Source organism: Geotrypetes seraphini, chromosome 1 (assembly GCF_902459505.1).
Source record: "Geotrypetes seraphini chromosome 1, aGeoSer1.1, whole genome shotgun sequence".
NCBI classification, from domain to species: domain Eukaryota; kingdom Metazoa; phylum Chordata; class Amphibia; order Gymnophiona; family Dermophiidae; genus Geotrypetes; species Geotrypetes seraphini.
In genome coordinates this window covers 73,757,246-73,770,800 of record NC_047084.1, presented here as the reverse complement: position 1 = coordinate 73,770,800, position 13,555 = coordinate 73,757,246, and the positions used below count along the sequence as shown (strand labels likewise).

General features: G+C 45.5%; 1 protein-coding gene across 3 annotated transcripts in view; it reads right to left on the bottom strand.

Annotated features, from left to right (window-relative positions):
* ZFR (zinc finger RNA binding protein) overlaps positions 1 to 13,209 on the bottom strand; it is a 339,213-nt gene extending 326,004 nt beyond the window's left edge. For all 3 annotated transcript variants that reach the window (XM_033933312.1, XM_033933330.1, XM_033933320.1), the window contains exons 1-2: positions 13,056 to 13,209; positions 1,444 to 1,552 (exon numbers count right to left, since the gene is read on the bottom strand). In XM_033933312.1, the coding sequence (XP_033789203.1) occupies positions 1,444 to 1,480 (37 nt within the window). In that variant the 5' untranslated portion in view covers positions 1,481 to 1,552; positions 13,056 to 13,209. The remainder of the gene's footprint in view (positions 1 to 1,443; positions 1,553 to 13,055) is intronic.
* Positions 13,210 to 13,555: the final 346 nt, after the last annotated feature.

Sequence of the window (13,555 nt, the reverse complement as noted above, 5' to 3'; positions counted from 1 at the left end):
TCAGAACACAGCATACTACACCAGACTCCAGAACTGTCCCTAGGTGAGATTTTCTTTATAAAGCACGGATCCAGGCTGGCGACCCAGCCCAAGAGGACACGGAAGAGGTGATGTCCAAAGCTTCAGCCCCTTTCCCTGGCGCGTTACAGCATGAGGTTCAAAATTGCTGATGTGGTGCCCATTTGGCACAATCAATGTCCACATCCAATAGATTAGGAGCTCTGGAGTCAATCCCAATCGATTTTGAGTCAGATCAAGGGGTTTTTGAGGCAGGAATGAAAGTTAGATTTTAAAATTAGTCTTTTTTTTCTAAGATGGTCGCTGTCACAAATTTGCACCAAAAATGGCAAAAATAAAATTCAAAAATAGAAATAGTGATTTGGGATCTGGGGAGGTGGGGGACCTGAACCCTACCTACAGAAACTGTGAAAACGGAGTTTAAATCAATTTACAAGCCACCACCCAAGTTCCCATAGGAAATAATGGAGGTACGCACAGTCTCTGTAGTACCTTTTGCCTGTCAGCATTTTTAAAGCAGCTTGAGTGAAGAAAAGAATTTTCTGCCTCAGAAACAACTCCAAATGCATGGAAATGAAGATCTTTGGACTGCCAGCTGGCCAGAGACAGACTACACCCTCAGCCCCCACAGATCCTCTGCCATGCGGTCGGGGGCAGGAAAGGCAGCCTGTGCCTTGAAATGCGGGTGGGTTTCTGTCTAGACGCACTCAGCCAGCGCTAGAAACCTGTGACAGGGTCACCAGCCATCAAACTCCACGGGAACGGGTACCTCCAGAAGGTGGCAAACAACAGGCTAGCTTCAAAGATGCACTAGAGTTTCTCTGTGAAGCTGCAGTACAGCATCGCAGGACTGCGTACTTTTCTCTGACAGCAGATCACCAGGGATGGGTCTCAAGGTACCGAAGCCACCGAAAAAGGAACTTTAAGCAAAAAAATAAGAAACAGAAGCAGAGCAACAGCAAAAGACTTCTGCTCGGAAATTGCAGAAATTGAAAGTGAGGTTGTTTACAGATTCTCACACTAGGGGGTGTGCAGCATGTGTTCAGAAAAGGAGTCGATTTCTACAACACCCGGACTGTGGGTTCGGATTGAACACCTAGCATATGGAATCTGGAAGGGACGTAACAGAAAGAGAAGATGGTTGAACGGGGGGGGAGAAGATAGGGGTAAGAAATTTGAAAAAGACAGCATAGGGCTATACAAGAATTAACCTGGGAGATTTCAGAATACAGTAGCAAGTTGGCAAAGCGATAAGGCAGGCAGTGGTTTGGATGAGGCAAACGACAGCAGAGTTTCAGACTCTTTTCACCATGCTTCAACTTATTTACAAGAGCCAACAAGTCAAAATGTAAGTTGGCCTGATTTGGAGTACAGGTATGGCAGGGTATTGTGTAAAACCATAAGATTAGTAAGAATTGTACTCACCATAAGTGAAAGAAACTACTGGGCATATGGGAATCATTGGTTCAGCTATTTCAGTCAATCCTCATCATTCAAGTAGAAAACCAGAAGTGCTGTTGTTCACACGTAGAGCCTGCACAGAATGCCAAAAGCAAATTTTTATTTATAATAATAAAAAACCCCATAAAACATATATAAGAACAAACCTGCATTAAGAAATACAGCTAAGTGTATAAAGGAAATAAACAAAAGATTATAACACAAGGTTTAGTAAAACCAAGGGTAGGGATCTTCAGAATATCCCCCCCCCCCAAGAAAAAAAAAGGCAATTGCTACTGGAACACTAAGGCCTACATTCACTGACCTTCCCAATCCTGTCCGATCCATGGCAGGCCAACAGATCCACAAATGGGGCGACCGGAGGCATGCCCCCCCACCTACCTCACGGATTGCTGGAGAGAAATCCTGACGCATGCACAGACAATCTTCTTTGCCTGTAGATGGTCTGTGCATGCGCTTTCTCTCCGAGCTTTTTTTTTTTGCTCTCAGTGCAATTTTTTTCACTTTTTTACTCGCCGTGGTTTTAACCCACAGGTTTAAAGAGGGCTACACTGTGGCATGTTCTGGAACTTAACAGAACACGCCATAGTGCAGCTCCACTTTAAACCCGCAGGTTAAAACCACAGAGTCAGGGTGGCAAGCAGGAGAGCCAAGCAAGAGAGCAGGGTTTTTGCACAAGCGACTGGTCCTCAGCAGTCAATTGTTTTTGGATCGGCCAGCCCAGTCAGTGTTCCTGGTTTTTTTTTTTTAAGTGAATCGCTTCCTTCCTACATTTGCATGCCATTCCCCCTCATTTGCATGTGCGGATCAGATCGAGAGTAAGGTATCAGTGTCCTTGGTGAATCTAGCCCTAAATCTGTATTCCTTTCATTAACAGTCCATTTTCAGTAGCAGATTACATAAGACTAAGTGCAACAAACTAAAAAATTGTGTTTTGAGAGGGCGAAGAAAACAAATCTTGGCTGCTCTATTATCCCCAACAAAAGATTAGGAGCTAAATGCACTAAACAGGATTGGTAAGACCATATGGGTCCGCTGTGATCCAAATTTTAGCCAATTCTAAAAGAGCTATTGATGCACTAAAACTTTTGCATGCAAATGATTTGCATGGAGGTTTGTAGTAATCCCTTTCTCTCCCATCCAATTGATCACTGTGAGAGCGACTCTCATACATGCGCAGAGCAAGCGGGGGAAGTCCAAACAGCTGAGAGACAGGGGAAGCCTCCTGCCACTCAGCTGTCATTCTAAGGCAGTTAAGAAGGTGGTGGCAATGATGAGAAGACATTGGTGTATAGTCCAGACCCACCAGGCTTTACAGACGTTCCCTAGGATTGCTTATACTAGGGGCATCACTATAGCGCAGAGGTGTAACTTTCAAAAATACGGGGTGAGACCAAAGAGGGTGGGAGGACAACATAAGGGTTGTCAGAGATACCAATGGTGCTCATTGACCATTGAGGGGGAATCGTGGAAGGTTCCAGGGAGAAATGTGATTTTACACTCTAAGTCTGACACGGATTGTACTACCCAAGATGTTATATATGTGATTGTGTGCCCTTGTGATTTATTATATGTGGGGCGCACATCAAGAATGATCCGTGTAAGGCTCACCGAACACAAATCACAGATTCTCCACGAGGTTGCTCAGGCCCCCCTGGTGTCCCACTGGAAGGCGCTGCACCATAGGGTTGAGGACATGAGATGGCGGGTCATATGCAAAGTGACAGGGAGGGACGGTGGGAAAGATCACAAGAAATTGAACCTCACTGAACAGAGACAGATATTTTCACTGAACACAGTGGAACCATATGGGTTGAATGGGGAGATAGAGTGGAGGTCTGTGATTGGTTAGAAGTTTAGCCAATGATCCTCCAGGGGCTGGATTTTCAATACGAGACAGTAGGGATATTTAAGTGCTGAGGAGAACGCCGCGGCCATTCTACTCTGGACACTAAATGAGTCGGATGACACGCTGCACCTCGGTAAGGACAGTTTGAGTCTTTAACTTTAAGATAAATTGAACATTGTAAGGGGGGACTGTTAGGATAAAATATATACTAAGGGCCCTCTTTTATATTATTATTATTTTTTAGGGAGACCCTTGACACAGCGCCAGTATGGTGCGAAACATGTTTGAAAATATATGATATACCGGTTTCTAGGTATTGTTATAGTACTCAGCTGTTCAGGGCAGGAAACTTTTTTTCTTTTTTTTAATGTTCAGATGATGTAGGTGTGTTTCACATGCACAATATCTGTCTCATTAAAAAAGAAAGGAAAAAAAATAAAAATAAAGACACACACCCCCCAGTTGATGACGGCCCTCTCCGGCATCCCTGCACCGAAAACCCTCCCCTGCTGCAGCAAAAATGGCAGAAGGGATGCTCACTCCCTCCAGTCATGCTGAACCCACCCCCCTTACAGAAGAATAAATTGGAAGGAGGGATGCTCACTCCCTCCTGCCAATGGAGGAAACACCCCCCCCCCCAAAAAAAAGGCAGGAGGAATGCCCACTCCCTTCTGCCATAGGATGCTCCCCCGAACCCTCACCCCCCAAGTAAATTTGTCTGAAGAGGGCAGGAGGGACGCTTGGTCCCTTCAGCTCCAAGGCCTGCAGATTCATAATGGCGGGCCTTTCCCTCCTCGGTACATCATGTGATGCATGGGGAGGGGCCTAAGGCCCTGATTGGCTCAAACGTCTAAGGCCTCACCCTGAACAATAAGTCTAATCTGCTCATAACATGAAACATCACTAACAATTGAAACAGGTCAATAAAACATCAGGAATCTAAATAATAAAAATAACAGTGCTATAAGATGATACAGCCTGCACTGACAGAAGGGGGCGCTGGGACTAGGGACCCCCCCCCCCAAGACAAAGTGCTAAACACATTTGGATGGAACTCTTAGAAAGGCTGGTCAAGAATTCAGCAAACCAGCTTACCTTGATACAGCGGACGAGCCAAAGAGCAAAGGACCAAGTTGAGAGTCCAAGACAGACAAAGCAGCCACATCCAAATGAGAGACTAAGGAGCCTCTCAGAGGTCTGGGACCTAACAGAAAAGACTGTACCCTGAAAGAAGCCACAGCCAGGCGTTTTGCCAGGCTGACCTGGAGGAATTCCAGAATCCAGGGAACCGCTGGGACAGATCCTTGAGTTTCCAGACACACACCTGAGAACATCTCCATGCTTTCACACAGGCCGTCACCATGGATGACTTCTTGCTATGGAGAAGGGTAGCAATCATGGCCGAGGAATAGCACCTGCAAACTATGGTCGCATGCTCAATAGCCAGGTTATAAGATCAAAGTGATCCGGATCCTGAAATGCAATCGGGCCCTGAGTGAGAGAACGAAAAGGACAAGGTAGTCTGTGTCTCTGGTCAAGCTGCAGGCGCCTTGGCCAGTTGGGCACAAGAATCACCCAACCCCTGTGGGTCGTTATTCTTCTCAACAGCTTGCCTATCATGGGCCATGGAGGGAAGACATGCAGAAGACTCTCTCTCGCCAGAGATGAACCAGTGCATTGAGGACCTTGCTGCTGGCCTTGCGACAGCAGCTGAAAAACCAGTCCAGTTTCTTGTTGGCTGCCAATGCCATGAGGTTGAATTTGGGATGTCCATAGCGTTCCATAATGCAGTTGAATGCCATGCGGGACAGAGACCACTCTCCGAGGTTCAGAGTCTGACGACACAAGATGTCTCTCCACCTACCAAAAAAGAAGCTAGGCCTCCATGCTCAGGGAGGCGCTTTTGGTGCCTCCTTGATGATTGATGTAGGCCACCGCCATAGCATTGTCTGAGAAGACATGGACAGCTTAATGTCAGAGACAAACCTCAAAGTGGAGAAGAGCTAATCAAATCGCCCAAAGCTCCAGGCGACTGATTGACCACTTCCACTCGGAGGGCCTTAAACTGGAGCATACCTGCACATAGCACCCCAGCCCTTGAGACTGGCATCCATCATTAAGATCATCCACTCAGGAATCAGGAGGCAGAGACCCTTGGACAGTGAAAAAAAGACTCGCCGACTAGACTGCTCTGAGCTACCAATGTCCAAGGTAGTGAGGAATGCAAAGGATTCCTTTGCGGACTCAAGTGCGAAAGGGCGCAAATGCGCTCTGGCCCAAGGGACCACATCGATTGAGTATTCCAAGTCCTGCATCAGCTCGAGGTGACTCTTCCTGAAGTTGATCACCCAACCTAGGTGCTGAAGCAGCTGAACAAATTGGCGAACAGCCAGACGCCCCTCAGAATCCAAAGGGGCCCTGATCATCCAGTCATCCAGATATGGGTACACTAGGACTCCTGAAGAGCGCAGATGAGTTGCCACCACCATTACCTTGGTGAAAGTCCTAGGTGTCATCACCAACCCACAGGGCAGCGCTGCAAACTGTTAGTCCTGCTGAAAATGGAATCTTGGTACTTCCTGTCTTCCAGAAAAATGGAAATGTGTTGATATGCCTCCATCAGATACAGTGAAGTCAAGATTCCCCTGGTGCAACCAAGGCGATCACCGAACACATGGTCTCCATCCGGAAATAAGGCACTCTCCATGCCACATTGACCGCTTTGAGGCCCAGGATCGGTCTCCAGTTATCGGAGCATCTCTTTGGCACGATGAAGTATATAGACCAAGTCTTGCTCCGGGATGGGCTCTATGTCCTGCAGCCTGCGGACAGTGGCTTCCATTCAAGCCATCTTTTCTGGCCTCCCTGCAGAGGAATCCAGAAAATAAATCTGCCAGCGGGTGATGAAATCTGAGCTTGTAGCTGTCCTGAAGAACCTCCAGGACCCAACAGTCCGAGGTGATGTCCAACTTGCCGGGTTCCCGACTGCAGGCCTAATATTTTCTTACAGAAATAAAATGCAGGAATAAAAACATTTGTTTGCTAGGGCATTTATTATTATTCGGTTGTTTTTTAATATAGCCCTGGAAAATTGGGAAGAGATCCAGCAAGAAAGATCAACAGCATGAGCCAAGTATAAATAAAGCTGAAAAGCTGTTGATGCCAGCAGCAGAGACAAAGGCTGGGAAAAAAAAAAAACGAGCCCAGGCCCCAAAGAGGAAAAAGAAATTTAAATTGTAAAGGATTGAAAAGAAAACCAAGTAACAAAAAATAAATAATTAAGGAAAAATACAAAGCAAACTCGACTAGACAAAGTTTAAATACGTGTTCTTCACTCCGTGGAAAATTAAAATCTAATGACCTCGCGAGCTGATGTTGGGCGGGAAGGCACTCGTGCATGAACAGCATAGGTAGTCTTAAAGCAGCATACACTTTTACACTGTCCGTACCGGGCTCTGTGGATGATGCCACCCCATGTGAGAATATGCTGCCTGCTTGTCCTGGGATAAATAGCAATTCAGATTAGGATTGGCTTGGTGGGGTTTTAGGAGCCCCAGCAATATGCAACAAAAGGACAGTGCTGGGCAGACTTTCACTGTCTGAATCTCACAAACGTCTGAGGTGGTTTGGATAGGCTGTAGTAGTACCGGGCGGACTAAGGACTATGCCTAAGTTAGAATGAAAGAAAGGAAAAAAAAAAGACACTTTAATCATTAAATTATAATGCATGTAATTAAAGGGCAGATTGGATGGACCGTGCTGTCATGTACTATGTTATATTTTATTTTTAGCATTTATATACCACTTATAACCTAAGTGTTGTACATTCAGGTACTCAAGCATCTTCCCCTATCTGTCCTGGCAGGCTCACACTCTTATCTTAACCCCAGTTAGAGGATGTAAACTGAAAAAACACCATCAACACCTTCTCTCACATCAGGCAGCATTGTGGGGTAAAGATCTAGAACAATTGCTCTCGCCCACTACTTATGAGGAATTCAGGAAGCGCCTAAAAACATATCTGTTCCTGAAATATCTAGACAGTTGACCCATACATCTCTTTCTCCTCTCTTGACCTATTAACCACTTTCTTTCACCTCTTTTTAAGTTCAATCAATTTGTACCTTCTTTTAATCATAGAAACATAGAAATAGACGGCAGATAAGGGCCACGGCCCATCTAGTCTGCCCACCCTAATGACCCACCCCTACCTTTCTCTGTGAAGAGAACCCACGTGACGATCCCATTTTGTCTTAAAATCGGGCACGCTGCTGGCCTCAATCACCTGAAGTGGAAGACCATTCCAGCGATCTACCACTCTCTCGGTGAAAAAGTATTTTCTGGTGTCACCGTGCAGCTTCCCTCCTCTGATTTTCCACGGATGCCCTCTTGTAGCCGTGGGACCTTTGAAAAAGAAGATATCTTCTTCCACCTTGATGCAGCCCGTGAGATATTTGAACGTCTCGATCATGTCTCCCCTCTCTCTGCGTTCCTCGAGTGAGTATAGCCGCAACTTATCCAGCCGTTCCTCGTATGGGAGGTCCTTGAGTCCAGAGACCATCCGGGTGGCCATTCGCTGGACCGACTCCAGTCTCAGCACATCTTTGCGGTAATGAGGCCTCCAGAATTGTACACAGTATTCCAGATGGGGTCTCACCATGGATCTATACAATGGCATAATGACTTCAGGCTTATGATTGACGAAACCCCTAGGTATACACCCTATGATTTGTCTAGCCTTAGATGAAGCCTGCTCCACTTGATTGGCTGTCTTCATGTCTTCACTGATGATCACCCCTAAGTCCCGTTCTGCTACAGTCCTTGCTAGGATCTCGCCATTAATCTTGTGTAAACCGCATATAACTTCACGATCCTGCAGTATATAAACTGTTATTATTATTATTATTATCTAATGTACCTGAGGCAATGGAGGATTAAGTGACTTGCCCAGGGTCATAAGGAGCAATGTGGTATTTGAACCCACAACATCAGGGTGCCAAGGCTGTGGCTCTAACCACTGCCCCATACACTCCAACTATACATTAGCCTGTTCCGATGACAGAAAAATATATTTGGAAGGGCTGGAATAGGTTTTGATAACAACAACAATTTGAGAAGCAGGTTCAATGCCAAGCAGACTTCTACAGTGTGAGACCTAAGAACAGCAGGAACAGATTAAGAACAAGTGTGCATTTTTTTTGTGTCACATTCTTATGTACTATGAATGTATTTCAGAGTGGGAGGGGAGTCATTTATTTATTTCGATTTCTATCCCGTTGTCTCCAAAGAGCCCAGAACGGGTTACAGGTTTAACATACATAGTATATAGTTAACAGGTTACAATTTATACTAGATTAGCCATAATTTCAGTACATGTTTTTGATACAAGTTTTTCTAAAGAGACAGATATTTAGGGTCTAATACTAATACATTTAGGGTCTAATACAATACTTGGTTTGCAAGTGTTTTGCAAGACAAGCAAAACATTTTATTAATGGATACAGAAATGGTAGCCGAGCTGAGAAGGGAATGCAAAAACCCAAACACCATAGTTATGGGAGATTTCAACTACCCTGGGATAGACTGGTGTCTTGGAAATTCAAAATGTGCAAGGGAAACGGAGTTCCTGGAAGCTGTTCAGGACAGCTTCATGGAACAACTTGTCGAGGCACCAACGAGAGGATCAGCGATTCTGGATCTGATCCTCAATGGGCTGAAAGGACCCGCAAAGGGAGTGAAGGTCGTGGGACCACTAGGAACCAGTGACCACAACATGATTCAGTTCAAAGTGCAAATAGGATTACCTAAGGGAAAGAGAACCAAGGCAACAACGTTTAACTTCAAGAAAGGGAACTATGATGTCATGAGACAAATGGTGAGAAAGAAGCTCAGAAACAGCTCCAAGGAAACGTGGACTGTGGAGCAAGCCTGGTCCCTATTCAAGGACACAGTAAACAAGGCGCAAAACCTATATATACCAAGATTTAGGAAAGGATCCAAAAAGAATCAGACGAAGGACCCTGCATGGATAACCAGTGAAGTAAAGAAAGTGATAGGAGACAAGAAAAAATCATTTCGGAAGTGGAAAAAAGACAAAACCGAAGGAAATTGGAGAGAGCACAGGCAGTATCAAAAACAATGTCACCGAGTAGTCAGGAAAGCCAAGAAAGAGTATGAGGAGAGACTGGCCAACGAAGCAAGAAATTTCAAACCATTTTTCCGATATGTGAAAGGGAAACAGCCAGCGAGGGAGGAGGTGGGACCCCTGGATGAGGGTGACCGGAAGGGAGTGGTGAAAGAGGAAAAAGAGGTGGCCGGTAGGCTAAACGAGTTCTTCTCGTCGGTCTTTACAATAGAAGACACATCCAGTGTGCCAGAACCAGAAAAAATCTTCAGGGGAGATCAAGAGGGGAAATTATCATGCATGGAGATAAGCCTCGAAGATGTTCTCAGGCAGATAGATAGATTAAAAACTGACAAAGCTCCGGGCCCAGACGGGATCCACCCGAGAATACTGAAAGAGCTCAGAGATGAAACAGCAGAGTTACTGCGGCATATTTGCAACCTGTCCTTGAGAACAGGGGTAATCCCGGAGGACTGGAAGATAGCGAATGTTACACCGATCTTCAAGAAAGGATCGAGAGGCGACCCGGGAAACTACAGACCAGTGAGCTTAACCTCTGTTCCGGGGAAGATGGCCGAATCACTGATCAGGGAAGGTATCAATGAGCATATAGAAAAAAATAATCTGATGAGATCAAGCCAGCATGGTTTCTGTAAAGGCCGATCATGCCAGACGAATCTACTGCATTTCTTTGAGGGGATAAGTAAACAATTGGACCAAGGTGACCCCGTAGACATCGTATATCTAGATTTCCAAAAAGCCTTCAACAAGGTGCCCCATGAACGCCTACTGAAGAAACTGTGGAGTCACGGGGTGGAAGGGGACGTGCACAGATGGATCAAAAATTGGCTGGCGGACAGGAAGCAGAGGGTAGGAGTAAAGGGGCACTAATCTGACTGGATAGGGGTCACAAGTGGTGTTCTGCAGGGGTCAGTGCTGGGACCACTGTTGTTCAATATATTTATTAATGATCTAGAAACGGGGACAAAGTGCGAAGTTATCAAGTTCGCGGATGACACAAAACTCTCCAGAACGGTCAGAACTGTTGAGGAATGCAAAGACCTGCAGAGCGACCTGAACAAACTGAGTGAGTGGGCAAAAAAATGGCAGATGAGCTTCAATGTGGAGAAATGTAAGGTCTTGCACATAGGGAAGGGGAACTCCAGGTACAGCTATACGATGGGAGGGAGGGTACTCGGGGAAGGCAGCCAAGAAAAAGATCTGGGGGTATTGGTGGATAACACAATGAAGCCGGAGGCGCAATGTGCAGCGGCCTCAAAAAAAGCGAGCAGAATGCTGGGCATTATCAAAAAGGGTATCACTACCAGAACGAAGGAAGTTATCCTGCCACTGTATCGAGCAATGGTGCGCCCACATCTGGAATACTGCATCCAATACTGGTCGCCATACCTCAAGAAGGACATGGCAATACTCGAGAGGGTCCAGAGGAGAGCAACAAGGATGATAAAGGGTATGGAGAACCTCTCATATGCCGAACGGTTAGACAGGCTGGGGCTCTTTACCCTGGAAAAGCGGAGACTGAGAGGGGACATGATACAGACTTATAAAATCATGAAAGGCATAGAGAAGGTGGAGAGGGACAGATTCTTTAAACTAGCAGGGGCAACTAAAACAAGAGGTCACTCAGAAAAACTGAGAGGAGACAGATTCAAAACGAATGCAAGAAAGTTCTTCTTCACTCAACGGGTGGTAGACACCTGGAACGCGCTTCCCGGAGAGGTGATAAGCCAGAATACAATTCTGGGGTTCAAAAAGGGACTGGATGACTTCCTGGAAGTGAAGGGAATAACGGGGTACAGATAGAGGTTTACCTCACAGGACACTGAGCAAATAGGATATGGACTTTTTAGGTTAGGTAGGGAACATTTTCAGGTCATGGACCTGGAGGGCCGCCACGGGAGCGGACTGCCGGGCGCGATGGACCCCTGGTCTGACCCGGCAGAGGCAATGCTTATGTTCTTAAATTTTAATTTGATATACAAGCAATGTCTTGCAATACAAGTACATACAGTATACATCACCACATTCAGTGTTCCCTCTAAGCTGAGCAGCTAAATGAACAAGGTCTTGCAATACAAGTACGTATAGTATTTTATATTAAAGTATTTGGGTTGTGGAACAAATTGTCTGAGTTTCCATTATTTCCTATGGGGAAATTTACTTTGATATACAAGTGCTTTGGATTACAAGCATGCTTCTGGAACAAATTATGCTCGCAAACCAAGGTTTTATTGTATAGTTTACTGGTTATAATTTTATCCTGGTTATTCTATAGTACAAGTTTTATTCTAATTTACAAACGGACAGTTTAGAGGTTGGATTTGCCATAGTTATAATACCAGATTTTACCTTATAAGCTTTCCTTAGGTGACAAATGGGTGCTGGTACCAATGTACATTCTTTGTAGTCCATCAGTCAAAGGCAGGGGTTAGGTGAAGAGATAAATTGTGAGCCCGCTGGGACAGACAGGGAAAAATGCTTGAGTACCTGAATAAATGCATGTAAACCGTTCTGAGCTCCCCTGGGAGAACGGTATAGAAAATTGAATAAATAAATATGTTTTTATTGCTTTCCTAAAGTTGAGGAGTCCTTCAAAGGATATGATCTAGAAGGGAGGTCGATTCCAGCGGCTGGGTATGTAGTGGGAGTAGGGACGTCGTTTAGCAGTTTGTAGTTGCAGGGCATGACCAGGGGGCGTTTTAAGGCGTATTTCAGCCTGGGAGCGGAGAGACCGGTTTGGTACATACGGAGGAAGCTTAGCCACCACATAACCCAGTGCCAGGTTGGTAGCGAGTAAAATGTTGTCATTGTACAATATTATAAAACCACTCTTCCATGACCTTATTTGTGGTACCAATATGATCATGTCAGAGTGTAGCCTACATCAAAAAGCAGATGCAGTTCTGGCCACTTGAATAAATCAATGTGAAAAAAGCCTACACATTTTGCAAAATTGAACAGTTGAAATTTACAAGGACTTACGGCGTATCAAAAAAAATACATCAAAATGTTATGAAAATTAAACATACAAAGGCAAAAATATAACAAGCTTTACAGAGCAGTAATAACAGATACCGTAAAAGAGCATACAATTACTGTACCGACAAACCTATCAACTGCAGTTAAGTCTCGGTCAATGTCGCAGGCCAGCGCCATTTTCTTCCGCCGGGACTTCCGCTCCTCCCCCACAGTACAGCATCCCATTGATCGCCCACAGAAGGATAAAAACCTCTTTGTGGTCTAAAGCCACCCGGACCGGGGACCCTGCACCCTGAAGCAGCCTTGCGTGCTGCACACGACGAGCCCAGCAGAGCCGGTTCAAGTCTAGGCCGTTGCGATCAGGGTCTTTGGAGACTGCAGAGAATATGGAATTACAACCCTTCCCCCAACATATACTAATCCCCGCCGGTTGAGGAAGCGGGAAAGATGCAAGTCAACAAACCGGGTGGGGGTGGTCAGTAGACCTATTACATTCCCGGCCTTGAAGGCCTTAAAACTCCTCCTTATCCGAAAACAACATTTTCTGAGGTTTCGTAGCCGTAAACCCCAATACCATATCCACCATTTCTCCCTTTTACTCACCTGCGTGCGAAAGTGAAGCGATGATGCAAAAACAAGATGCGCTCGTTACTCCCTCGCCTACCGATTCCTAACAGACACAGTTCGGTCGCAGGAAGTGACGCAAACAACAGCACGCCCACCTACAATCACCCTCCCCCCTCCCAAGGTAGTGTCGCGTGACTTGTTGGAGGGAAGAGGCGTGGACAGATGTACTGTGAGGAAGTTCTGTAACAATTGTAGCATGAAAAAAACATCATCAACCGGCGATGTCAACGTTCCGGTAGCATAGACCAAAAACTAGATGCTGGTGGGCAGACGAAGGACTCGGGGGAGGGGGGGTGCTATAAAATTACAGTGTTCATTGGGTAGTAAAAGGACTAGCATTTATATATATATAATAAGGGTAATTTAAATCACCCATTATTATACTGTTGCCCAGTTCGCCAGCTTTCCTAATCTCAAAACATTTCTTCAGCAGTCTGCCCTACCTTTAAATTCCTTCCCTTCACCCATGGAATTTT